At 46.4% G+C, this 27660-nt stretch overlaps 1 protein-coding gene across 1 annotated transcript in view; it reads right to left on the bottom strand.

Annotated features, from left to right (window-relative positions):
- Positions 1-1870: 1870 nt before the first annotated feature.
- The window catches only part of LOC132387797 (NACHT, LRR and PYD domains-containing protein 12-like), a 61194-nt gene continuing 35404 nt past the window's right edge, over positions 1871-27660 (bottom strand). The window contains exons 10-13 of the mRNA XM_059960175.1: positions 3202-3372; positions 2876-3046; positions 2557-2724; positions 1871-2414 (exon numbers count right to left, since the gene is read on the bottom strand). Of these exons, the coding sequence (XP_059816158.1) occupies positions 2327-2414; positions 2557-2724; positions 2876-3046; positions 3202-3372 (598 nt within the window). The 3' untranslated portion in view covers positions 1871-2326. The remainder of the gene's footprint in view (positions 2415-2556; positions 2725-2875; positions 3047-3201; positions 3373-27660) is intronic.

Genomic DNA, 27660 nt, shown 5'->3' with positions numbered 1-27660 from the left:
CGGCTCTCTAACCTGAGGGTGTGCCGTCTTGTCCGAGAACCTTCCAACATGGAGAACATCCTTTCCACACCCACTCTGTCTCGGCCTTTCACCAGTCGAATGGTTTCAATGAGATCCTCCTCTTCGTTCTAAATTCCAGCGAGTGCAGACCCAGAGCCATCAAAAGTTCCTAGTATGATAAACCTTTCATTCCAGGAATTATCCTAATGAACGTCCTCTTGAACTTCTCCAACACCAGCATATCTCTACTCAGATGAGGAGCCCAAAACTGTACACAATCCTCAAGGTGAGACCTCTCCAGTACCTTGTGAAGACTCAACATCGCATCCCTGCTCTTGTATTCTAGAACCCTTGAAATGAATGGTAACATTGCATTTGCCTTCCTCGCCACTGACTCCACCTGCAAGTTAACAGTCACAGAGTTCTGCACAAGTCCGTGGCATAGACACCAATCCAGAAATTACCAACTGGGAGGTCCTGCTTCTCAGCTTTCGACTTGGCTTTCTAAATTTTCTTTTCAGGACCTCTTTGCTTTCCCTTCCTAATGTCATTGAGGTTGTCACTCTCTGTGTCTGACACAGGAATTTTAAGATGGGACTGTCTGGAGGGAGAATGTTCTCAAAGTCCTACCCTGAGAGTGTGCGATGGGATCGGGTGGAGGGAATTTTCTCTGTGTCTGAGCCCGAGAGTGTGTGGTGGAACGATGCGCATGGATCTTCACACAGTGCTTGACTCCAGGACTATTTGTTGGGACAGTGTTTTGGGAGCTTAATACTCTGGCTGACACCGGGAGTGTGCGTTCTGAAGGGCTGGGGGTAACTTAATCCTTTGCCTAACCCCGGAAGTGTGTGATGGTATGCCGTGGTGAGAGCTCCACTCTGTGTTTGACCCTGGGAATGTGTGATTAGACTGTGTTTTATGAACCACTCTGCGTCTGACCCGGAAATGTATGATGGGATGATGTGGACAGAGGTACACTCTGTTTCTGACACTGGGACTGTGCGAATAGATGGGTAGGAGGAAGATTAAAACTGTGACTGATCCTTGGAGTGTGTCATGGGAATATGCAGGAGAAGCTTCAGTCAGTGTCTGACAATGGGAGTGTGTGATGGTGAGATGCAGACGGAGCTTCACTCTGGGCATGACACGGAGAGTGTGTATTGGGACGGCATAGAGGGAGCTTCACTATGTGTGTGACCTGGGAGTGTGTAATGGGATCCTTCGTGGGGAGCTTAAGTCAGTGTCAGACACCGGGGGTATGAGATGGGCGGTGTAGAGGGAGCTTCACTCCGTGTTGATTGCTTCTGTTCGATTCCCCATCCCTGTCTTGTTTGCGACCTTTGTCGATGCAGGTCAGATACCATGCAGTGTATGAGCTTCCAATATCTTTTGTCGTTGTTGTCTGCGGGAGCAAGGAGAGCACGCAGGAAGGTGGGGGTCAGGGGAGTGCATGATTCTAGGGTATGAGGAAGCTGTGTGTCAGACTGACTGGTGGATGAGGAGTGAAGAGGTCCTGAAGAAAAGACGCCACCAGACTGACATACTTCAACCTGGAGCTGAGACGCTGCTGTACCAGTGTGAGGAGCTCGGACCTATTATTGCAGTTCACCAGGTGCGGGGGACAGCAGTAACCCCAGGCCACTGTTTCTCCTCTAATGAGACTCAAGTCCGACACCAAGACAGGAAGTGACAGCGGTTTATTGATTTCATCATGTCAAATGTAAATTAAGCAATGTGTGAGCTTCTAACGTGTGGGAATAAATAAGCTGTTCACGATTCACTCACAGTCACACACAAATAACTGACCGGCGACAACGAGTGACATATTGAATCATCAGTCCCGTTTCTCACCGTCACTCTGCATCGGGGAACCGATGATTATAAAATCAGGGCCGTGTCCGGGATCGCTGCAGATCCAGGGTCACTGCCGAAGTATTTGTCAATTTAAGATCATTGTATCGGCCAGACAGCCGAAAGTACTGTCCTCAGCAAAGTAAACAAAAGGATTCTCTTCCCGGATAATCCCACCCCGGGATACTCATGTCCTAGAATGAACCCGGCCACTGGGCTCTTCCTGACTGTGCAATTCCGCAGAGCCTAACTTGTGTGAGATCTCGAACATGGTCATGTGTCAGAATCAGCGGCATTGGACAAGAGGAGGAAATACGTCACTGCAGGACAGCTTCAAAAGTCACAAAGCGCGAGACCAGAGCCAGTTCCGTTAGATCCATTAGGAATCAAACCTGGAGTGCGGGCATTAAAGAGGAGCTTGGGGAATCAGCGAAAATGTCACCATAAGTGTGGGGATGTTCACGCATTCAGATGTTCAAAGGATCACTATCAGTCCGGGTCTCTGATCCTGCACCAATCTTAGTTCCTTCTCCCTTGTCTCACTGAACCGATTCCCCACCAGTCTGAAACACATTGAAGAACAGAGATGAAATAAACAGTTTACACATCAGTGTCAGTAAGAGGGGACGAGGATAATGTTTCAACATGCTTACAGACCAGTATCCCTGATATTTTATCACATTGAACGTTAACACAAACACTCACCGGATCCACTCCAGATTTGGGAGGGTCAATATGAGGCGACAGAGAGCGGGTGCTGATCGGTCTGTGAGGGAGTTAATTCCCAGGTTCAGCTCCGTCAGTGATCTGTTTGGACTGAGTGCAGAGACGAGATGCTCGGCACCAGAATCCGTGAGACCAACCTTCTTCAGCCTGCAGATAACGAGAGAGACTGGGAATGAAAGAGAGTGGGAAAGGGTTGGTACAAATCCCCAGTGTTTATCAGTAACACTGATAAACTATTAATGTTCAGGGTCAGACACCCGGTGACAGTAAACACAATCTCCCACAGTTTGGTACTTACTCCAGTTTCTGTATTTTACACTCCGGGTTCCCCAGATCCGCAGATACCAGTTTCACTCCTGAATCTCCCAGTTTATTATCACTCAGGTCCAGCTCCGTCAGTGATGGGTTTGTACTGAGAGCGGAGACGAGATCCTCAGCACCAGAATCTGTGAGACCGACATCCCTCAACCTGGAGATGAGAGAGGCAAACAGTGAATAACACAGAGATACAGGAGACGGTACAAATCCCCAGTGCTTATCAGTAACACAATTACTGATCACATTAATGTTCAGTGTCAGACACCCAGTGACTGTAAATAAAATCTCCAACAATTTGGTATTTACCCCAGTGTCTGCATTTTACACTCCGGGTTCCTCAGAGCCGCAGACACCAGTTTCACTCCTGAATCACGCAGTTCATTTTCACTGACGTTCAGCTCCGTTAGTAATCTGTTTGTTCTGAGAGTCGAGACGAGATCCACGGCACCTGAATCTGTGAGACCAACATGGTTCAGCCTGGAGGTGAGAGAGAGTGAGGGTGAAGGTCACAGAGAGACAGGAGACGGTACAAATCCCCAGTGTTTATCAGTAACACAATTATTGATCATATTAATGTTCAGTGTCAGACACCCAGTGACGGTAAACACAACCTGCGACAGTCTGGTACTTACCACAGTTGCTGTATTTTACACTTCGGGTTCCTCAGAGCCGCAGAAACCAGTTTCACTCCAGAATCTCCCAGTTTATTTGCCCCAAGTCTAAAGCCAAACAGACAAATTGATGAAAAAAGTGATTCAAAAACCGTGAGTCTGAGAAAACCTCTCTCACTCGGATATTTCAGGAAACATTAAAATCTTCTTTAAATCACTGATCGGAGTTCCCATCACTGACAATGTCCCTCACTGAAATTTCATCTCTCTGTTTCCTTGCTTCATCTCTCTGTTTCCTTGCTTCATCTCTCTGTTTCCTTGCTTCTTCTCTTTGTTTCCATGCTTCATCTCTCTGTTTCCTTGCTTCTTCCCTCTGTTTCCTTGCTTCTTCTCTCTGTTTCCTTATTTCTTCTTTCTGCTTTTTTTGCTTCTTCGGCCTCTAGCTGTTTCTTTCGTAATTCAGACTCATACTTCATCTTCTCTGCCTGAAGCTGAATCTCAGCCTCAGTATGTACTTTACCTTCAACAAACATCTCCAAAACCTCCGCTTCTTATTTCCCCTTGGCTACGTAATACTGTGCTATTAACAGCTGTACCCGAGCCTTCCCCATGCGAGTGGACACTTTAATATCTAGCTCACGAGCAATTCCCATCAGTGTATCCCTCTTAGACTCGTCCAACGCCTCGGGGGTTCGATCCGCCACAAACTTACTAACCTCAAACTCCATTTCTGCTGTATTTCCACACCAAATCAAATAAGGGCAATAGGTACAAAACTAACCTCTTTCAACCCTAGTGGTAAATGGCTACAGTCATACGATGTGAAGAAGAGGGTTCAGTTAAGTTCGTGGGTTCATGGTATTCAGTTGAGTAACGCTGGAGAAAGAGAAAGAGGTGAGAGGTGATGCCGTCGATCTTCTCGTTGTCCTCCGAAGTTCTGTTGTGGTCACGGACTACGACCGTTCTTCAGTGGCGGAATTATCACCCAGGCAGGGTGGACACACAAATAATTCCCTACCTGTCGCACCTTTTCACATTGTGAATCACTGATCGATTTCCCCGAATCGATCCTCTGAACCCTCCCCTTCGTGTGGGTGCAACAAAGCTCAGTCAGTATCCGCACTGCCCGTCTCGTGGTGTGTCTCGGTGTGTCTTGTGGGTCTGTCTGTGTAACAGCAGACGTGGCTTTTATGTCTCCATGTTGGACACCAGCTGTCCATCAAACTGCTCCGCCCTTCGCTTTCTGCAGGAGCTCTGCAAGCAGGCAAGTGACCTCCGAGAAGGGTACACAATCGGCAGAGGAATCATAACATCATTCCTTCGAGTATTCTCTCTCTCTCGCTCTCGCTCTCTCTCTCTCTCTCTCTCTCTCTCTCTCTCTCTCTCTCTCTCTCCCTCTCTCTCTCTCTCTCTCTCTCTCTCTCTCTCTCTCTCTCTCTCTCTCTCTCTCTCTCTCTCTCTCTCTCTCGCTCGCTTTCACATTGTGCTGGACGCCTCCCTCTCTCTATCCTAGTAGCAGCACATTTCATAGAGTCTATTCTGGACCCCCTTGCAAGCTAGGGTGACCCTTAACACAAGGTTAAGTGAAACTGCTTCACAGAAATCAATTCAAAAATCAGCCCAAGGTGGTCGTTCCTTTTTATCAGCCCAATATCACCAAAATCACATACAACGTATATTAACAGCCCAATAATACATTCTTAAATTAGGCAAAGCAAGACCTCCATCCTTTTTGATTTTTGTTAATGATATTTACGAATTCTTGGGCTTTTATTATTCCAACCAAACGATGACATAATAGAGTCAACCTGATCAAAAATCTTCTTAGTTAAAAAATACAGAAATTTTGAAATACTTTAAAACATTTTGGTAAAATCATCATTATAACTGCATGAATTCGGCCGGCGAACGAATGTGTAAGTGGATCGCATCTACAAAATAATTGCTTCATAAAATCCGCTAAAGGAACCAAATTAGCTTTTTAAAGGTGTTTATAAGTTTTAATAATAATAAAACCTAAATATTTAAAAGAGACCGTAACTTTAAAAAGAATGTCAGCATATATAGAAGCAGAATCATTTAGGGTAAATAATTCACTTTTATGGAGTTTTAGTTTATATCCCGAAAACTTTCCAAATTCGTTTAATAGTTTCAATGAATTAGGAATGGACTCTTCAGGATTCGAAATATAAATTAAGAGATCGTCAGCATAAAGGAAGATCTTATGAATAGTCCCATTTATTAAAATTTCATGAGTATCTTTAGCTTCACGAAGTGCAAAAGCCAAGGGATCGAACATCAAATTAAATAACAAGGGACTTAATGTACATTCTTGTCTCGTATACCGCAAAAGCCGAAAACAAGGAGATCTGCAAATATTAGTGATAACAGTAGCAATAGCGCTTTTATATATCGTTCTGATCCACTTATTATAATTAATGCCTGAGCCGAATTTCTCTAAAACGTTAAGTAAGCATTTCCATTCAACTCTGTCAAATTCCTCTTCAGCATAGAGAGAGGCAACACATTGGGGAGTCTTAGAAAAGGATGAACGTATAACATTTAACAGTCTCCGAATATTAGAGAAGGAATAACGGCCCTTACAAAACCTAAAAATACAAAAATACAGCTGCAGATGCTGTGGGTCAAAAAAATGTTGTGTACGTATTTCGTTACAAAACCTGTTTGGTCTTGAGAGATAATTTTCGTGCGATAATTCTCGAGCCGGTTAACCATTATTTTTGAAAGAATTTTAGCATCCACATTTTATAATGAATTAGTTCTATATGAAGTACAGTCAGTAGTGTCTTTATCTTTCTTAAGAATTAAAGAAATAGAAGCTTCATAAAATGTGGAAAGTAACACTCCTATCAAAAAAGTATCTTTAAGCATGTCCAGCATATATGGAGAAAGCAACTTTTCATTGTTTTTAATAAAATCCGATAGAATAACCACCCAGACCAGGAGTTTTGCCAGATTGCATTGAAAAATAGCTTTCTGAATTTGGTTTTCTGTAACAGGCACATAAAGAGTTTGTTAACCTTCAACAGAAATTCGAGGAAAATCGATCTTTTGTAAAAAAAAAAAAAGAGAAAAAGACGGCATTAATTTTAGGAGAATCAACTGGAAACTGAGATTTATAAAGTTCAATGTAAAAGTCTTGAAAATTTTTATTAATATCTTCATAATTACATGTTGTACTACCGTCTCCCTAACGATTTTTTAAAAAATGTGTCTTTCGGCTCTAGCAGCTTTTAATTCTGTTGCTTATAGCTTATTATTTTTAATCCCCAAACACATAAAATTGACTTTTCAACTTAAGCAAATTTCATGCAACTGAATAAGTTAATAATAAATTATATTGTGATTGAAGTACAACTCTTTGTTTGAATAAATCAATGTTAGGAAAAATTGCATAAATATTATCCAAGTCTTTAATTTGTCTTGAAATCTTATCTAACTCAGTTTTTGCTGGTTCTTAAGCTGAGCTGAATAGAAGATTATCTGACAGCGCAGAAGTGCTTTAAATGTATCCCATATAATCAATTCCGGCACATCTCGCATATTCTTAGGATGAAAAAAATCTTTTATCTAATTCTCAATAAATTTGACAACGTCCGAACTTTGAATTAATTTTCTGGAAAACGCAAAGGCGAATTTGCAATAGCAACATCATTTAACTCAAAGGCTAAGCTTCAAAGCGCATGATCCGAGAGAACGATAGCAACATATTCACATTTCTGGACTTTTGACAAAAATCGGGGTCAGCTATAAAATAATCAATTTTCGAATAATTTTTGGTGAACATCTTGAAAAAAGAACAATCTCTATCATTAGGATGTAAATGTCTCCAAATTTCAACCAGATCAAATTCAATTTAAAAAAGAGTTATTAAGTGATGCAGAGCAACTCGGCAGCAGCTGATTGGTCGAAATCTTGTCAATCAAACGATTTAAACAACAGTTGAAATCACCCCCCCCCCCCCCATTAACAACATATATTCAAGCAAATCCGGCAATACAGCAGATGCTTTTTGATTCAAAATAGGATCATCTACATTAGGTCCATATAGATTAATCAGGACAATTTTTCGGTTGCAAATTGTTCCTTTAACAATCAAAAATTTACCATTAATATTTGACACGATATCTTCCTGGGTGAATAAAATATTAGGTTTAATCAAAATAGATACCCCCTTTGTTTTACTTTTAGAAGTAGCGTGAAATTGAAGGTCACTCCACAATTTAAAAGATCTATTTTGATCGCCAGTTCTGATTTACGTTTCTTGAGCAAAAGTTACATCGGGTTTGAAGCGATTAATGATTTTAAATGTCTTCTTCCGCTTAATAGGATGATTCCAACCACGTACATTCCAACTGATAATGTTTATCTGTTTAGTTAACAAAGAAAATATTTTATTTAGCCCATAAATACACGCATACATCGCGGGCTAATCAAAACTGGCCGTGTGAAACATAAACATATATACTCCGGAATTTCGTAATGGGAAAAATATTAAAAAAGGAAACTAAAATGAATCCTACAAATATTCATATTACTCAAAACTAACCCCAGTCCTCCCAACACCCCGAAAAGCCCGAAATTCCGCAAAACAAGCTGAAATGCGTTCCCATTGAAGTAAAAGAAGAGAAAGACTCTGTGAGCTGCCCATTTTATAATGTTAATTTTAAAAGCTTTCATTAGTTCATGACCCTAGTTACAAAAGAAAATACACAGCGCTGAAATAGGGAAGTCCTGCAGAGGAAAAAAAGTTCATACTTAATCCTTAAAAATAAGCTGGGGAAACCCAAACAGGTTTCGGAAAAATCATTCATCAGTCACATCAAAAATTTTACATCTTCGTTAAATGCTCCATCGATCAAAGGACATCTTAATCAAATCAGAAATCTTCAAAGCTTATTTTCTTTCCGAAATAACAATTATTCAGCAGACCTATAACCATTCAAACCTCAGCTGCAACCGAAATAGTATTAATATAGGCCAATGCCTCCTTGGTGTCCAGAAAAACATGTTCAGTCAAATCGTTGGAAATAATTTTAATCGGGCTGGATAGTGAAGTGATGGAAGTAATCCCTTATCATAGGCTATCTTCATGGATGGAACGAATTTAAAACGCAGGTCCATGACTTCCCTTGGATAATCTTCATAAAAGCGAATCTCGGAACCCTTGAATTTAAAAACTCTGTGTTTCCTTGCATGTTTTATGATTTCGTCTTTAACTTTGAAACGAAGAAAGGAAATCAAAACTGAGCTTGACTTATTGGGATCCCAACATTTCGAAGTGAAAATTTTATCCGCTCTATCGATATCGGCAGGTTGAGGTAAAATACCCAGAAACAGAGATTGAAACAAGTTCGCAAACTAGTCCAATTTATCCCCACTTTCAGATCCTTCCTTCTTTCAGACCAACAATTAGAATATTATTCTGACGAGATCTTGCTTTTAAATCGATAATCTTGAGACTTTTCCATACAGGCTAAAATATCCGCGACCTGACACTTCCTCTCTTTAAGTTCAGAATTCAGGGAAATAATATTTTATTGCACAAACGGAAAACTCTCTCGCATTGACTTCATCTCAGAAGAGGTAGCATCAAGGAGATGGATGGATGAAATATCGTCTATACTTCTTACTAGAGATGTATAAGCACCATCCCTCGACCTGCTGTCTTCTCCTAACATTTTGGATCTCCCCCTCCCCCTCCCGCTTTCAAATCTCTTATTACCTCTTCTTTCATTCTCGGCCTGAAACAGCGACTGTACTTCTTCCAATAGATGCTGCCTATTGTGTTGCACCAGCATTTTGTGACTGTTACACATTTGTTAGTTTGAGTTACTGTCGTGCGTCAGAATCCCAGGAGATTATTCGTTTCAGGAATACTCAAACCACCCCGTCAGGCAGCACCAATCATTCCACGGTCCCGACCTACATCATTTCCTTTTCTGAAGTTCGCTTTCAAGAAGAACTGAACCTCCTGACCCTGTCTACACTGATTTATGCACTGAGGTGCTGCCACATAATTGGCTGATTCGATATTTGCATTAGCGGAGTCTGCGTGTACTTTAGAGACAGGCAGATTTCTGGGTGATGGGTGAAGGGCAGGTCGTGTCACTGTGGTCACTGGCCGGATTTGAGCCAGGTGCGGAGGAATAGCAGACTCTGCCCCGTTGAGCGGAGGGAACGAGTCAACACAGGAGAGCAGGTAGTGGCAGATTCCCACGGAGAGACGTAAAAAATGGTTGGACATGGGAATACCGAGACCATCCAAGGCATGACCGAACGGCAACGCGAGGCAAATCATGCTCCCAAGCACAAGGACTCCAATACAGTAAAGGAGAGTCCTCTCTAAACAATCGTTGTGTCCTTAGGCACTCCCTCCATGTTCTCTCTCTCCCCTTGGCTTTTGCAGACCAGAGCACTCGCTCCCACATCTCTCGCCTCACCCACGTCCATCAATGCCAGTCCCACCTCAACATCTCAGCCTCTCACTCTCCCCTCTCTTCGCTTCCGCACCCCTGCCTCATGTGTATACTCTTCCCTCCTCACCCCCTTCCGTCTTTCCCCGCAGCTGCAGACCCCTATAATCCTAGCAGCAGCCCAACGCCCCTTTACTCAAGTCCCGCCCTCTGTCTTCCTCCACGTCTATATCGCATCCCCCACACACCCTTATTTTCCCCAGCATCACTCCCTCCTTCACTCTCCCCCACAATCCTAACTCTCTCCTGCTCTTCTCTGCCCCCATTTCCTCTGGCTGTTATTCCTCCTCTCCCCTGGTCTTAGTCCCTGTTCCCCAATCTCTCCCTCGCACGTTCCTCCCTCCTCTCTCTATCACATGCCATGCTCTATCACTGGCATTTCGTTCCAATTCTATCACTGCCCATATTCTCCTTCACCTCTTCTTTCCCTCACACTCCTTCCGCTATGTGCCTCGCTCACTCTCGCCCATCTCGTTCACCCTCTCTCGACCCGCTGCTCTCACCCTCCCCTTCTTTCCCTCTTTCCTCTTACGCGCTCCACCGTCTCTCTTTCGTTTTCTGTCTCTCCCTACATCAATCTGCCCTTTCATTCCCCCTCTACTCTTCCCCCACTCTCCCCAACATACATCCCTCTTTCTTGTTCCCTCCACACTCGGACTCCGTCCTTCTTTCCAATTTTCTTCCTCCGCTGCCCTCTTCTTCCCGCAGCTATCTCACCACTGCTGTTACCCTGCTCCTGCTTGCGTCCCTCTCTTCTTCCCAGCTCTGTCTCACGCTATCTGCCCTCCTCTCTCACTCTCTCTCTTCCTCTCTCTCGTCCTTTCTCTCTCCCTCTGTCTATCTCTCTCTCTCTTTCGCTTTCACACCTTCTCCATCCCTCTCTCTATCTAACACTCTTTGCCTTCTATCTCGTTCACTCCGGACTCTCTTTCGCCCCCACTTCTCACCTCCTACACCTCCACTCTCCCCGACTCAAGACGCGGTTTTGCCAATCTTTCCACAATTTTGTCTTTGCCTCTGCGCCTGTGCCGAGTGAGAGTGCTTCGACTGTACTGTATTTGGGGATTGTCCCTGGGCTGTCGGTATCGAGAGGAGAAGTGATATTATTTTGTCCATAGACATGGGGCCCAGGAGACAGCCCAGTGCAGTGGGATGAGTTTGGGGACTGATACAGTGCTCAGGGGAGCGACGGGGAAGGAAGCGGGATACAGGTTAACTGTAGATACCGAGAGCTGTGGAGAAAGAGGGGGCGGTAGGGTTAGTTTAGTGGCTGACACAGTGCTGCAGTGGGCAGTGCGATTAGTTAAGGGGTTGATGCGGTGTAGTGGAGAAAGATGGTGCTGTGGATGTACCTTGAGGGGCCGACACGGTGATGTGGATACAGCCGGTGCGGCGGGATTCTGATGCAGTGCTGTGTTGAAGAGGTGGCAGTGGGATTAGCTTAGGGGTTGATACAGTGCTGTGCAGAAAGAGAGGACAGTGGGACTGGTGTAGGTGTTGATACAGTGATGTGGATAAAGAACGACAGTGGGATGAGTTTCGAGGTTGATGTAGTCCTGTGGGCAAAGACCGGCAGTGGGATTAGTTCAGGGGCTGATACAGTGCTGTAGATAAAGAGGGATATGGGTTTTAGTTTAGCGGCTAATACAGTACTGTGAAGAAAGAGGGGCTGTGGGATCAGTTTAGAGACTGTTACACAGTTGTGTGGAAACAAGGGGCAGTGGGGTTAGGTTAGTAGCTCATATAGTACTGTGGGGAAAGAGGGGGCAGTGGGATTAGTTGAGGGTCTGATATAGCTTTGGAGAAAATAGGGGGCAGTAGGATCAGTTTAGGGGCTGATCAGTGCTGTGAAGAAAGTGGGGATAGTGGGATTAGTTTAGGGGTTGATACAGTGCTGCAGATAAAGAGGGATATGGGTATTAGTTTAGCGGCTAATACAGTACTGTGGAGAAAGAGGGTCTGTGGGATTAATTTCGGATCTGATACAGTACTGTGGAGCCAGAGGTGGCAGTAGGATTAGATTAGTATCTGACACAGTGCTGTGCAGACAGGGCATCGTGGGGTCACTTTATGGGCTGATACAGTGCTGTGAGGAGCTGAGGGAAGTGGAAATAGTTTAGAGGCTAATACAGTGCTGTGGAGACTTTCCAATTTAAACTACGTCAGGAGTTTATAATCCTGGTGACAATGGTAGCAACTGGCGATTCAATACAATACTACAAGCTACACGGTTACAAATCATTTTGCTGTGTCTGATAAACGGTTCGTTTGAAGTACAGATTCACAGTGGAAGCATTTTGCAATTGATGAGGAACTTCTGGAGGTTCCAACTAATCCACACAGATGGTCAAAAAGCTTCTGAGAACTGAGATCCCAGAAGCCCAAGATTATTGTTGTGAGGGTTCACACACGGACAGTCAGGGTATGTAGGGGGACTGATCAAGTATTGGTAGGTGTGTTCCGTTTAATACGACGTCATGGTTGGCAGAGTCACTGTGGGCCGAAAGGTTGGTTCCCGTTCTTTAACTTTCTCTGTTCTATTTAGGATAAACAGAAGGCAAACGTTTATTTTCTCAGAACAAATATTCCTCTCAGTGGTGCGGAACGTTGACATGTTTACGATCCAGGACAAAGTTTGGTCCACTTCATTCAAACAAGCTGAGGATGGTTTCTCGTATCGGGAGGAGATACGGTTACAGTGAGATGAGCTGTGATTACAGCAGGTGGAGAATCAGAGTGGAGAGGCCGCTTTCCTCTCAGTCAATCTGCTCAGCCGAAGCACAAGAGACGCACTGACGCAAGGTGAGGTGGAGAGTTGGCTCTGATGGTGTTTGAAACAATATCCCCTTTGCTGGAGGAATGCCACTCGCAATTTACATCCCTTAGTAACATCACAATTTTGATTGTTGGCAGTCTAACAAGTAATTCACAGAGGTAATCATGGAGTTGCATATGGCTGACGGAATCGGATTGTAACTAAATTAAAAACCGTTTATTTTTAAACCTGTTGAAACTTGTCCCTGTGGAATCGGTAATTGTTATTAAAACCCCAGGTATGTGCAGCCTTGACATTTCATTCCAGGAGATCGCCTGTGGCTCACGGGGACAAAGCGCTGACAGGAGAAAATGCCTGCTTTGTTTGATAGTTACATGCGTGTGGACAAAATACTGAACGTGTTCATTGTCGTCATTGGAGTTCCTGGTGAGTGAGCACAGTTGTTCGCATTTGACACTTCTTTCTGTTAACCGGTGTGAGCCAGTTCGGGGCCATTTTACACGCTTCCTGCTTGATTCCCGTGGCAGTAATACCCGTCGGCAATATTGATCCTCACTATTCAATATTCTGATTTTTCATATTTACTGACAAATTGAACTATACCCCCATCTCTCCTCGAACTTACGGAATCGACTCGAACGTTGTTCTTGCATTTGATGGAATTTTGTTCAGAGTGGTACCAATGCTGGGGACAGGCAGCTCTCCGGGAATGTGAGACTGGGAATGTTATACATTGTGGTGTTGACTGTTTTGAGAAATATTGTCCCGAGTGCATACTTGGTCCTGTAATGACACCCTGTTATTAAACTGTTCCAGTTTTGGGAGCTGTTAATCCTCCGGGAAGGTGTGACAGCGAAATTTGAATAACATCTTCTCCATGTTGTCCCTGTGCTGGGGGGGCACTGACATAAATAGTGGTCGGGTTTTTTTCCAGAACAAAGGCTTCGGCCGCATACTTTAAGTGTCTGGTCAAAGTGACGATTGGTGCTGAATTCCCCTAGGATTTTCTGTGTGTTACCGCCCTTTGGATACCATAAGACCACAAGACATAGGAGCAGTATTAGTCTATCCGGCCCATAGAGTCTGCACTTCCATTCAATCTTGGCTGATCCTCTTGATTTTCTCCTCCTCAACACTATTTCACATCCTTCTCCCCACAATCCTGATGCCATGCCCAATCAAGATCATATCAATCTCTGTCTTAAAAACACCCAACGACCTTTGCTTCCACAGCTGCATCCGGAAACAAATTCCACAAATTTAACACTCTCTCGCTAAAGAAATCACTCTGTGTCTCTGTTTTGAAATGACGCCCCTCTATCCTCAGGCAGTGCACAGTTGTCCGAGACACTCCCACTCTGGGAAACATCTTTTCTACATTTTCTCTGTCTAGGTCTATCAACATTCGAAAGGTTTCAGTGATACCCACAATACCCCCCCCCCTCCGATACCCGGATACCCTTTCGGCCCCGTCAGATGCTGAGTTTCCAGCGGCCTGGACGGTCACGTTACATCAGTGACTGGAAAGGGGATGAGCACCGATCGTTGTTGTTCATGCCGCTCGTGTTTAACCCCAACGATTACCGACACATCGCCTTATCTCTACACTGAAGGTAGGTCGGAGACAGTCTGATCCATGTTTGGTATTGGAGGAGCAGCCGTTCACCGCATCTAGTTTCCTGACCTCTGGCTGAAACCCGAACCTGTGTCCATTCCCGGAGAATGAGTTTAATAATGCCCGGTGTCTGTCCCCTTCTCTCTCCCGGCAGTGAATTTAGCGGCGATTGTGATCTTGTCCCAGGGAAAGTGCGGCCGCTCTACCTACGCCACATGCTAACTGGTGGCCATGTCAGCGGGGGATCTACTGATCGTAGTCATAGAGGTCCTTGTCTTTTAGATTATTACTTTCCGTGGAATTTTCTGAGGATTACCCCTGCGTGCAGGGTTATAGAAGTACTGAGGCACACAGCCACGTACTGTTCTGTCTGGTTCACCGTCGCATTCACTGTTGATCGGTTTGTCGTTATCTGCTGTCTGAAGCTGAAAACAAAATATTGCACCGGGAAAACTGCGGCTGTGGTTCTCACTACAACCGGCGTGCTGTCCTTTCTGAGAAGTGTTCTGCGCTACTTCCTCTGGGAACCCAGATGAATAATCGACAATGTAGCGTGGCTCTGTTAACTCACCTGACTGACACCCAGTCCAGATTTGTCCCACGGCTCGGAGAAGCAAATCTCCGGGAAAGTGTGACTGGGAGGTTTCAATGGCACCTTGTCCATGTTGTCCCAGAGTTGGGGACAGGTAAATCTCCGGGACGCTGTGACTGGGAGGTTTCAATGGCACCTTGTCCATGTTGTCCCAGAGTTGGGGACAGGCAAATCTCCGGGAAGGTGTGACTGGGAGGTTTCAATGGCACCTTGTCCATGTTGTCCCAGAGTTGGGGACAGGTAAATCTCCGGGACGCTGTGACTGGGAGGTTTCAATGGCACCTTGTCCATGTTGTCCCAGAGTTGGGGACAGGCAAATCTCCGGGAAGGTGTGACTGGGAAGTTTCAATGGCATCTTGTCCATGTTGTCCCAGGGTTGGAGACAGGCAAATCTCCGGGAAGGTGTGACTGGGAAGTTTCAATGGCACCTTGTCCATGTTGTCCCAGAGTTGGGGACAGGTAAATCTCCGGGAAGGTGTGACTGGGTGGTTTCAATGGCACCTTGTCCATGTTGTCCCAGAGTTGGGGACAGGTAAATCTCCGGGAAGGTGTGACTGGGAGGGGTTTGCATTTTCAAGTTCCCAGTCTCTGTGTCACTGATCAGATTGAACCCTGGGCCCTGCGTTTCACTTCTCCTGGTGGAACCTGTCACTGGCGGATTCTATTGCCTGTTTGTCAATAATTGGGTCTGATCTCCTGAACCTGAGGCCGGGTTCTGCCCAGAAGAAAGGCCTCGCCGGATGGTTTGGGTGTCTCCTCAATACGGTGACTGCTGCTGAATTCCCAAACACTTTGTGTGTGTTGTCTCCCTTTCGATACCATAAGACCATCAGACACAGAAGCAGAATAGGGCCTTCTGACCCATCTAGTCTGCTCCGCTGTTCAATCATGGCTGATTTCTTTCTTTTCCTCCTCCTCAAACCATTTCCCGGCCTTGCCCCACCGTTATCTTGGTTCCATGTCCTATCAATCTATCAATCTCTGCCTTAAATACACCCGACTACCCAGACACCACAGCTGCATGTGGCAACAAATTCCACAAATGCACCACGCTCTGGCAAAAGAAATTACTCCGCATCTCTGTATTGAAATGCAGCCCCTCTAACCTGAGACCGTGCCCATTTGTCCGAGACTCTCCCAACATAGGAAACATCTTTTCTCTCTGGAAAGGCATTAATGAGATTCCCCCTCCCCACCCCTCTGATCCCCGCACACCTTTCCGGTCCCGTCAACAGTTAAATCGGAGACTGGAACCGGGATGAGCACTGATCGTTGTTGTTCGTGCCGCTCGCTTTAACCCCGACGATTACCGACACGTTACCTCATCTGCAGATCAGAGACAGTGTGACCCATGTGTGGTGTTGCATGAGCATCCGTTCGCTGCATCTAGCCTCTTGACATCTGGTTAAAACCCGAACCTGTGTCCTTTGCCAGAGAATGAGTTTAATAATGCCCCATGTCTGCTCTCTTCTCTTTCCATGCCAGAATTTATTGGCGATTGTGATCCTGTCCCAGGGAAAGTGCGGCCTCTCTACTTGCACCACTCGCTACCTGGTGGCCATGGCAGCGGGGGATCTGCTGACCGTTGTCATAGAGGTCCGAAAGCGTCAAATCTTAGATTATTACTTTCCGTGGAATTTTCTGAGGGTTACCCCTGTGTGCAGGGTTATAGAAGTACTGAGGCACACAGCTACGTACTGTTCTGTCTGGTTCACCGTCGCATTCACTTTTGATCGGTTTGTCGCCATCTGCTGTCAGAAGCTGAAAGCAAAATATTGCATCGGGAAAACTGCGGTTGTGGTTCTCACAACAACAGGCGTGCTGTCCTTTCTGAAAAACGTCCCCCGCTACTTCCTCTGGCAACCCAGACAGATAATCAACAAAGTGCCGTGGCATTGTATAATCACGGCCAACATTTTCACTGACTTCGGGTGGGTAGTATACAGTTGGGTCGGCATAGTGTTAAATCCGTTCATTCCTTTCGTTGTGATCCTGCTGCTCAACGCACTGACGGTCAGGCACATTGTTGTGTCCAGCCGTGTCCGTAAGGGGCTGAAGGGTCAGAGCAAGGGAGAGAACAGCAGGGACCCGGAGACGGAGAGCCGGAGGAGGTCTGTGGTTTTACTCTTCACCCTCTCCGGCAGTTTCATCCTCCTGTGGATGACGCTGGTTGTAAATTTCATGTATTATGAGATCAAGGAATTACGATTCAATTTCAATGATTCTGAATGGATCTTTCATTACGTCGGAGCCTTGCTGAAGAATTTCAGCTGCTGCACGAACACATTTATTTACGCGGTCACTCAGTCGAAATTCAGGGAGCAGGTGATCAGCGCGGTGAAATATCCTGTCACCTCGGTGATTCAGTTCATTACTCAGGCCGCGCACTGAGCGGAGTCTGGAGGCGGCAGCAGTGTCTCCAGTCCGGGCCCCAGATCCTCACATTCACCGCTGGGTCTCTCATGTGTTATTTCCTGGAGGACTTTGTGTGTGTGTGAATGAGAGAGAGTGAAATATGGTTAAAGTACAAGAGTATCGAAAATATTAACGAGGATGTTGACAGGAGGCGAGGGACTGTGCTATCGGAGGATTGGCCAGGCTGGTCCTTTCTTGCCCCACTGGAGTGATCTGCCGTGTTTCACAGCGGGGTTGGAGTTGATACGTCTTTTTATAGCTTTGCAATCGGTACATCGTGCACCTTGCGACTGCGGTGGCCATGGTCCGAATTCTCGGATGAGTGCACAGTTAATGTATGCTCGTAGGATTTTGTGAATAAAACGAGTCCGAGTTATTTTAAGTGTTTAACCAGAGCAGCCGCCCTTTGCTTCCATTACGAAGAAACCAAATGCAGTCGCCCTAACTCTCTACACTTGATCAGGCCCCACCTTGGAAAGCGAACTCAATTCAATGACGGAATTTGTGCATGATGTCGAACATTTCCTCTGACGAACAGGTTGTGTCATTTGCCCCACTTTACATTGCCCCACAAATGTTTCATGACAGTCGAACTTTTAGCGGCGGAGGCGACAATCACGCTGATATTTGGGATCAGAGCACAGTCACTATCCAGTCTCCTCCTGACTCGAATCCTCCCGTCCAGGTAACAAAAGAACTGAATCCTTACCGCGCCTGTCTGGTTAATTACGTCCTTTCTGAGGCGGGCGACCAGAGATTCACTCGGTTCTCCGGAAAGGGACAGAACGGGAACAGGCCTTTCCGATCACTGTGTGCCTGAACCAATTGAACTGGTAAGTTCCTCATCCCCACACTCTCCCCATATTCATGACTATATCCTCCATCACCTCTGCCTCTACCATCGCTACGCTATTCATTCCAGACACTCATCACTATGAGAGTGAAAAGAAAGACTTGCAACATACGTCCCATGAAAAATTATGGGTCAGCTTTGGCATTACTTTCTTATACAGGTTGATTTTGTTTTACCGCAGTAGTCTAGGGAAAAGATACAAAATGACACTAAATTAAAAACAAATAAGAAATAAGGAGAGTCTGAAGGGGCCGAGAGAAAGCCTTGGCGGACAGGATTAAGAAAAATTCCAAGATATTCCACAAGTATGTAAAGGGCAAGAGGATAAGACGTGAAAAAATAGGACCTATCATGTGTGACAGTGGGAAACTGTTTATTGAGCAAGAGGAAATAGCAGAGGTACTTAATGAATACTTTACTTCGATATTCACTATGGAAAAGGGTCTTGATGAATGTAGTGATACCTTGCAGCAGACTGAAAAGGTTGAGCATGTCGATGTTAAGAAAGAGGAGGTGCTGGAGGTATTGGAAAACATCAAGTCGGATAGGTCGCCTGGACCAGATGGAATGTACACCAGGCTACTGTGGGGGGTGAAGGAGGAGATTTCTGAGCCCGTGGCTATGATCTTTGACGGGAGAGGCACCGAGAATTAGAGGCTTGAGGACGTTGTTCATTTATTCAAGAAAATGTCACGAGGGGGACGTCACGTGATGACGTAGGATCGAGACGCTGGAACCCAGCTCTCCTGTAAAAAATCAGTAAATTAATGTTTAATTGAAGAAAAGTTAGTCAATACTTTCTAAAAGTGACTTATAAACTACTCCGGACTGTTTTAAGTTATGCCTCACAAACAGAAGGTGAAGAAAACTACTACCGTGAAGACAACGCAAGCTGGAGCAGAATCAAGGCCCACTTCTGCCAGAGAACCGCGGGCTCAGGTATATTTTACCACCGGCGATACAGAACAGGAAACTGCAGCAACATCGACCATTTCTAAAGAAAAAGACCAACAAGAACTGCGTAAACGTGAAGGAAGGAGCATGCGCAAACGAGAGCAACCGGAACTACAAATCCCAGTTACGATTGAAACCGGAAGTGAAAGTGAATCTGAGTTAGATTCAAATTCTCTGGAAAAATCAGGCGAAGATGGAGGTAAAAGTTCTTCTGGAAATATAGAAAAGACTTTGATGCAAATAATGCGTAAATTAGACGCATTAAAAGTAATAAAAATAAATATGATTATGCTTGAGAAAATGACAAAAAGAGAGGAAAAATCGGAAAGAGAATTATAGATTTGGAAACTGCAACAGAAGCCATGGTTGAAAGAATGAATAAAGTGGAAGATGATATAACTGCCTGGACATCAGAAAGAAAACAAATGTTGGAAATAATTGATAAGCTTGAAATTTTTAGTAGACGAAACCATATTAATATTGTTAGACTTGAAGATACAGAAGGAGATGATCCAATATTTTTTTTTCAAAAATGGATTCCTGAAAAAATTGGAAATGGAAGGAGAAACTCCAATTGAAATTGAAAGGGCTCATGGAGCCTTAAGGTCAAGATCTCAAGCTGACCAAAATCCGCAATCAATTTTGATACAATGCTTAAGATGCCAAGATAAAGAAAAGATTCTGAAGGCGGCTTCCCAATGTGCCAAAAAGAGAAACGGGCCATTGATGATAGCAGGGAAGGCAGTTCTTTTCTATCCTGATATAAGTTATGACCTTTTGAAGAGAAAGAAGGAATTTAACCCAGCGAAAAAAGTTTTATGGGAAAAGGGTTATAAATTTATAATGCGTCACCCAGCAACATTGAGCATTTTTTTTTTGGAAGAGGGAAAAAATGATCTTTTACCGATTATCGAGAAGTGGAGGAGTTCGCACAGAAACTTCCAACAACTCACTAATTACACATAGAGATTTCCAAGTGTAATGGATTAAAGATGAAGACAGAGACAGTGAAGGGAGGTGATGGACATTTAAGGATGACATAGGGGAGAAAAGCAAAATTTCAGAAATACTAATTGAGAATAGTTTTTTTTTCTTCTTATATATATACTTTTTTATGTTGCGTGGGGGGGGGGCTGGGGAGCTTGTGATCAATTACTGCAGGATTCACGTGTGTAAACATGGCGATCGCCATGACACGTACAACAGAGGGGTGTAATGTTGTGTTCTTTTTTTTCACAACATTAGTAGGGGGGTATTTTGTTTTTTTTCGTTATACTCCATTTTTCTTCTGTCTTTCTGCCTGGATGATCGGTGGGGACACACATAACAACATGGAGAATTTTAGAAAGATTTCCCAAGATACCACGAAAGTTGAAAGATTAGGTACTATTCTAGATTGTAGTAACAGAATTGAAAATAATGACTAATTTACTGAATTTTTAAAGTTTTAATGTTAATGGGCTTAATGGACCGGTGAAAAGAAAATCTAAACATAACTTAAAAAAATGAAAATAGATATAGCTTCTTTACAGGAAACACATTTAACTGAGATAGAACATCAGAAATTAAAAAGAGACTGGGTTGAAAATGATATTGCAGCTTCATTTAATTCAAAGACGAGAGGAATTGCAATTTTGGTTAATAAAAAATTTCCAATTAAAATACAAAACGTATTAATTGATTCGGCGGTGAGATATGATATAATACATTGTCAAATTTTTTACAGAACTATGGACTCTTATGAATATTTATGCACCAAAAGAAAATAATGTAAAATTTATACAAGAGGTCTTTTTGAATTTGGCTAACGCACATGACAAAATATTAATAGGTGGAGATTTTAACTTTTGTCTAGATCTAGTTTTAGATAGATCAACAAAGGTTGTCACATATTCAAAAGTAGCAGGTTAAGATTAGTGCAATATAATTTTTTACATCAATTATATATTACACCACAAAACATAAATAAATTAAATCCAAATTTATCTCATCAGTGTTTCCGATGTAACCAAGAAATCAGTACTTTTTACATTCTGCTTGGTCTTGTTCTAAAATTCAATCTCTTTGGACAAATTTAAGAGTTCTATTGGAACAAATTATTGGAACACAACTTCCACATAATACAATATTATTTTTATTAGGCGATATTGAACGGATAAAATCGAAACCCAAATTGAATAAATATCAGAAATAATTCATAAAAATTGCACTGGCAGGAGCCAAAAAGGCTATTGCAGTTCCTTGGAAATCGGATGCATACTTATGTATAGATCGTTGGAAGAATGAAATTTCCAGCTGTATTCCACTTGAAAAAATTACTTATAATTTAAGAGATAAATATGAATCATTTTTGAAAATTTCGCGCCCTTATTTACAATAGACAGGATTAAATATATAGGTGCTCTGAAGATAAAATAATTGTTTATTTGGGGAAAAAACTAAATATATATACAAAAGTTATTGCGAACTCCGTGGAGCATGTGGGGATCTTCCGATATCCAGGCACGCACTCACTCACTCACTCACTCACTCACTCACTCACTCACTCTCTTTCTTTCTTTCTTTCTTTCTTTCTTTCTTTCTTTCTTTCTTTCTTTCTTTCCTATAGGGATGTTAGGGGAGGTGATAAGGGGAGGGGGGAAGGGAATATTTTTCTTCTTTCTGTAATTATTTGAAAACAATAAAACAAGTTTTTTTAAAAAAACAATAAAAAAATAAAGTGTCACGATCCGGTTCGTGAAATCTGCGCTCCAGTTCACAGTCCGGTCCGTTTACTCTGGACTCCGGGTCTTCGTCTGTCCTTGTTTCAGTTGGGCTTAATCCCAGGCACCTGATTCTCGTCTTGGGGCTGGAAATATAAGAGGCCTTGGGTTCGAGTGTAGGGGCGGGTTCATCTTATTAGTATCCTGTCCTCGCCTCTGTGGTGTAAGTCAGGCCGTATTTGCCGTTACCCTGAGGCTGAACTGTTCCTTTCCCTTCTCCTTCTTTCTGTATACCTTGGCTGAAGCCTTGCCCTGCAACCTGTGTCTGCAGCCTTGCCTGCAACCTGTGTCTGGAGCCCTGCCCTGCAACCTGTGTCTGGAGCCTGGCCCTGTAACCTGTGTCTGGAGCCTTGCCCTGCAATCTGTGTCTGGAGCCTGGCCCTGTAACCTGTGTCTGGAGCCTTGCCCTGCAACCTGTGTCTGGAGCCTGGCCCTGTAACCTGTGTCTGGAGCCTTGCCCTGTAACCTGTGTCTGGAGCCTGGCCCTGCAATCTGTGTCTGGAGCCTGGCCCTGTAACCTGTGTCTGGAGCCTGGCCCTGTAACCTGTGTCTGGAGCCTTGCCCTGCAACCTGTGTCTGGAGCCTGGCCCTGTAACCTGTGTCTGCAGCCTTGTCTGCAATCTGTGTCTGGAACCTGGCCCTGTAACCTGTGTCTGGAGCCTGGCCCTGTAACCTGTGTCTGGAGCCTTGTCTGCAATCTGTGTCTGGAGCCTGGCCCTGTAACCTGTGTCTGGAGCCTTGCCCTGTAACCTGTGTCTGGAGCCTTGCCCTGTAACCTGTGTCTGGAGCCTGGCCCTGTAACCTGTGTCTGGAGCCTGGCCCTGTAACCTGTGTCTGGAGCCTTGCCCTGTAACCTGTGTCTGGAGCCTGGCCCTGTAACCTGTGTCTGGAGCCTGGCCCTGTAACCTGTGTCTGGAGCCTGGCCCTGTAATCTGTGTCTGGAGCCTGGCCCTGTAATCTGTGTCTGGAGCCTGGCCCTGTAACCTGTGTCTGGAGCCTTGTCTGCAATCTGTGTCTGGAGCCTGGCCCTGTATCCTGTGTCTGGAGCCTGGCCCTGTAACCTGTGTCTGGAGCCTGGCCCTGTAACCTGTGTCTGGAGCCTTGCCCTGTAACCTGTGTCTGGAGCCTTGCCCTGTAACCTGTGTCTGGAGCCTGGCCCTGTAACCTGTGTCTGGAGCCTGGCCCTGTAACCTGTGTCTGGAGCCTTGCTCTGTAACCTGTGTCTGGAGCCTGGCCCTGTAACCTGTGTCTGGAGCCTGGCCCTGTAACCTGTGTCTGGAGCCTGGCCCTGTAACCTGAGTCTGGAGCCTGGCCCTGTAACCTGTGTCTGGAGCCTTGCCCTGCAACCTGTGTCTGGAGCCTGGTCCTGTAACCTGTGTCTGGAGCCTTGCCCTGTAACCTGTGTCTGGAGCCTGGCCCTGTAACCTGTGTCTGGAGCCTTGCCCTGCAATCTGTGTCTGGAGCCTGGCCCTGCAACCTGTGTCTGGAGCCTGGCCCTGTAACCTGTGTCTGGAGCCTGGCCCTGTAACCTGTGTCTGGAGCCTTGCCCTGCAACCTGTGTCTGGAGCCTTGCCCTGTAACCTGTGTCTGGAGCCTTGCCCTGTAACCTGTGTCTGGAGCCTGGCCTGCAACCTGTGTCTGGAGCCTTGCCTGCAATCTGTGTCTGGAGCCTGGCCCTGTAACCTGTGTCTGGAGCCTTGCCCTGCAATCTGTGTCTGGAGCCTGGCCCTGCAACCTGTGTCTGGAGCCTGGCCCTGTAACCTGTGTCTGGAGCCTGGCCCTGCAATCTGTGTCTGGAGCCTGGCCCTGTAACCTGTGTCTGGAGCCTGGCCCTGCAATCTGTGTCTGGAGCCTGGCCCTGTAACCTGTGCCTGGAGCCTTGCCGTGCAACCTGTGTCTGGAGCCTGGCCCTGTAACCTGTGTCTGGAGCCTTGCCCTGCAATCTGTGTCTGGAGCCTGGCCCTGTAACCTGTGTCTGGAGCCTTGCCCTGTAACCTGTGTCTGGAGCCTGGCCCTGTAACCTGTGTCTGGAGCCTTGCCCTGCAATCTGTGTCTGGAGCCTGGCCCTGTAACCTGTGTCTGGAGCCTTGCCCTGCAACCTGTGTCTGGAGCCTGGCCCTGTAACCTGTGTCTGGAGCCTTGCCCTGTAACCTGTGTCTGGAGCCTGGCCCTGCAATCTGTGTCTGGAGCCTGGCCCTGTAACCTGTGTCTGGAGCCTGGCCCTGTAACCTGTGTCTGGAGCCTTGCCCTGCAACCTGTGTCTGGAGCCTGGCCCTGTAACCTGTGTCTGAAGCCTTGTCTGCAATCTGTGTCTGGAGCCTGGCCCTGTAACCTGTGTCTGGAGCCTGGCCCTGTAACCTGTGTCTGGAGCCTTGTCTGCAATCTGTGTCTGGAGCCTGGCCCTGTAACCTGTGTCTGGAGCCTGGCCCTGTAACCTGTGTCTGGAGCCTTGCCCTGTAACCTGTGTCTGGAGCCTGGCCCTGTAACCTGTGTCTGGAGCCTGGCCCTGTAATCTGTGTCTGGAGCCTGGCCCTGTAACCTGTGTCTGGAGCCTTGTCTGCAATCTGTGTCTGGAGCCTGGCCCTGTAACCTGTGTCTGGAGCCTGGCCCTGTAACCTGTGTCTGGAGCCTGGCCCTGTAACCTGTGTCTGGAGCCTGGCCCTGTAACCTGTGTCTGGAGCCTTGTCTGCAATCTGTGTCTGGAGCCTGGCCCTGTAACCTGTGTCTGGAGCCTTGCCCTGTAACCTGTGTCTGGAGCCTTGCCCTGTAACCTGTGTCTGGAGCCTGGCCCTGTAACCTGTGTCTGGAGCCTTGCCCTGCAACCTGTGTCTGGAGCCTGGCCCTGTAACCTGTGTCTGGAGCCTGGCCCTGTAATCTGTGTCTGGAGCCTGGCCCTGTAATCTGTGTCTGGAGCCTGGCCCTGTAACCTGTGTCTGGAGCCTTGTCTGCAATCTGTGTCTGGAGCCTGGCCCTGTAACCTGTGTCTGGAGCCTGGCCCTGTAACCTGTGTCTGGAGCCTGGCCCTGTAACCTGTGTCTGGAGCCTTGCCCTGTAACCTGTGTCTGGAGCCTTGCCCTGTAACCTGTGTCTGGAGCCTGGCCCTGTAACCTGTGTCTGGAGCCTGGCCCTGTAACCTGTGTCTGGAGCCTGGCCCTGTAACCTGTGTCTGGAGCCTTGCTCTGTAACCTGTGTCTGGAGCCTGGCCCTGTAACCTGTGTCTGGAGCCTGGCCCTGTAACCTGTGTCTGGAGCCTGGCCCTGTAACCTGAGTCTGGAGCCTGGCCCTGTAACCTGTGTCTGGAGCCTTGCCCTGCAACCTGTGTCTGGAGCCTGGCCCTGTAACCTGTGTCTGGAGCCTTGCACTGTAACCTGTGTCTGGAGCCTGGCCCTGTAACCTGTGTCTGGAGCCTGGCCCTGTAACCTGTGTCTGGAGCCTTGCCCTGTAACCTGTGCCTGGAGCCTGGCCCTGCAACCTGTGCCTGGAGCCTGGCCCTGCAATCTGTGTCTGGAGCCTGGCCCTGTAACCTGTGTCTGGAGCCTGGCCCTGCAACCTGTGCCTGGAGCCTGGCCCTGTAACCTGTGTCTGGAGCCTGGCCCTGCAATCTGTGTCTGGAGCCTGGCCCTGTAACCTGTGACTGGAGCCTTGCCCTGTAACCTGTGTCTGGAGCCTTGCCCTGCAACCTTTGTCTGGAGCCTGGCCCTGAAACCTGTGTCTGGAGCCTGGCCCTGTAACCTGTGTCTGGAGCCTTGCCCTGCAACCTGAGTCTGGAGCCTTGCCCTGCAACCTGAGTCCAGATAAGAACCGACTTTCGTTGTTTGGAACTTTCTCCTTATGTCCTCGCCTTCACTAGTTAGATCCGGCTGTTTGCCGCAACCTAGCGTTGGGAACTGTCTCGTCGTGTGCAACTTCCTGTGTATGAGTCCCGGACCTACATCCGGTTTCCAAGGAGGGGTCCCGGCTCTGTGTTCTGCGCTCCTGTTCTCCCTCGACCATGGTTCTGCGTTCCTGTTCTCCCTCGACCAAGACCAAGTCTGACCTTCATGTCCTCGTCCAAGTCTGAGATTTGTGTCCTCGTCCAGCCCAGGAGTCCCGCGTTCTGTCCCCACGTCCAGTCCTGTTGCCTTGCCACTTCTTGACCTCGCCGGGATCCGGTGTCCGAGCCAGAGTCAAGATATAGGTTCCGGGTCCCGGCACCGTCTCTGAATCGGAGTCCTTGTCCAGGTTCAAAGTTCCTAGTTCCTCGTCCAGGTCCCGCTTTTCTAGTCTAGTCTTAGCCCAGACACAGCCCGGCCCCTGTATCCTAGTCTCGTCCAGGGCCCGCATCTTGTGCAGCGTCAGTTCTTCCCCACATTCCTTGCTTTCGAAGCCCCTAGTCCTGTCCCTAATAATTCAGTGTCTGTGTCTTGCATTTGGGTCCGTTCCCAACGCCCCGTCTTATGACAGAAAGAGAGTCGAGACAGTCCAGGAAATAGTATATCAGTGAGTCTTACCTCAATGGTTGGTAAATTGATGAAGAAGATCCTGAGAGGCAGGATTTATGGAGATTTGGAGAGTTATCATATGATTAGGAGTAGTCAGCATGGCTCTGTCAAAGGCAGGTCGTGCCTTACGAGTCTGAATGAATTTTTTGAGGATGTGACTAAACACATTGATGAAGGTATAGCAGTAGATGTAGTGTATATGGGTTTCAGCAAGGCATTTGATAAGGTACCCCATGGAAGGCTTATTGAGAAAGTAATGGACATAGGATCCAAGGGGACATTGCTTTGTGGATCCAGAACTGTCTTGCCCACAGAAGGCAAAGAGTGGTTGTAGACAGGTCATATTCTACATGGAGGCCGGTGACCAGTGGTGTGCCTCAGGGAATTGTTCGCTGACTCCTACTCTTCGTGATTTTTATTAATGACCTGGATGAGGAAGTGGAGGGATGGTTTAGTAAATTTGCTGATGACACAAAGGCCAGGGGTGTCGTGGATAGTGTGGAGGTCTGTCAGAGTTTACGGCGGGATGGGATAGTAAGTTCGTTGATGATACAAAGGTTCAGAAAGAAACATTAACCCACCCACCCACACACGCCGCACTTCACAACTCGGAACGGCATCCCGATCACTGAGCCCCAAGAGCCTCGCCATGCACACACGCGAACAAAAACATCGACCCCAAACCCCGTTTCCCCCGCGATAATCGAGCAATAACATGGATCGCAAACCAGCCGTCTCCTCACAAAACAAGAGGGAAAGCAATGGGTGAAAAACACAGAATATAAAAAAAAATTATAAACGCGTGAATGTCCACAGTGCATGAACGCAATGGTGCAATGCATAACGCAGAAACACGTTAGAAACTTCCTTCGTCAATGAAACGAGAAGCCTTCCCGCCTGCTGCAGAGAGGCTCACAGCGTGACAGACTCGTGTAACTTGACACAATTAAATAGAAGGCAGCAGTACTCACTGACCACAGTTCAAATAACAACTAGCAAATGCAAGTGCTTGAGCAACCAAGTAGCCTAGCGCTCTCTGACTCGTGTCAACAAACAGGCCACGGCAAGGTCGGTGGCGCCGTTTCTACGGCCAGATCTGCAGGGATCTTCTTGCATGGCCGAGCAGGCTCAACCGTCCACGTGACCGACTCCTGCTCCTGTTTCTTTTTAACGTTAATATGTAAGAAAGAGAGAGGTCTGGAGAAAGAG

The sequence above is a fragment of the Hypanus sabinus genome, unplaced genomic scaffold (assembly GCF_030144855.1).
Source record: "Hypanus sabinus isolate sHypSab1 unplaced genomic scaffold, sHypSab1.hap1 scaffold_221, whole genome shotgun sequence".
In the NCBI taxonomy this organism is placed as follows: domain Eukaryota; kingdom Metazoa; phylum Chordata; class Chondrichthyes; order Myliobatiformes; family Dasyatidae; genus Hypanus; species Hypanus sabinus.
Note: the sequence above shows the minus strand (reverse complement) of the source record. Positions and strands in the feature narration are given on the sequence as shown.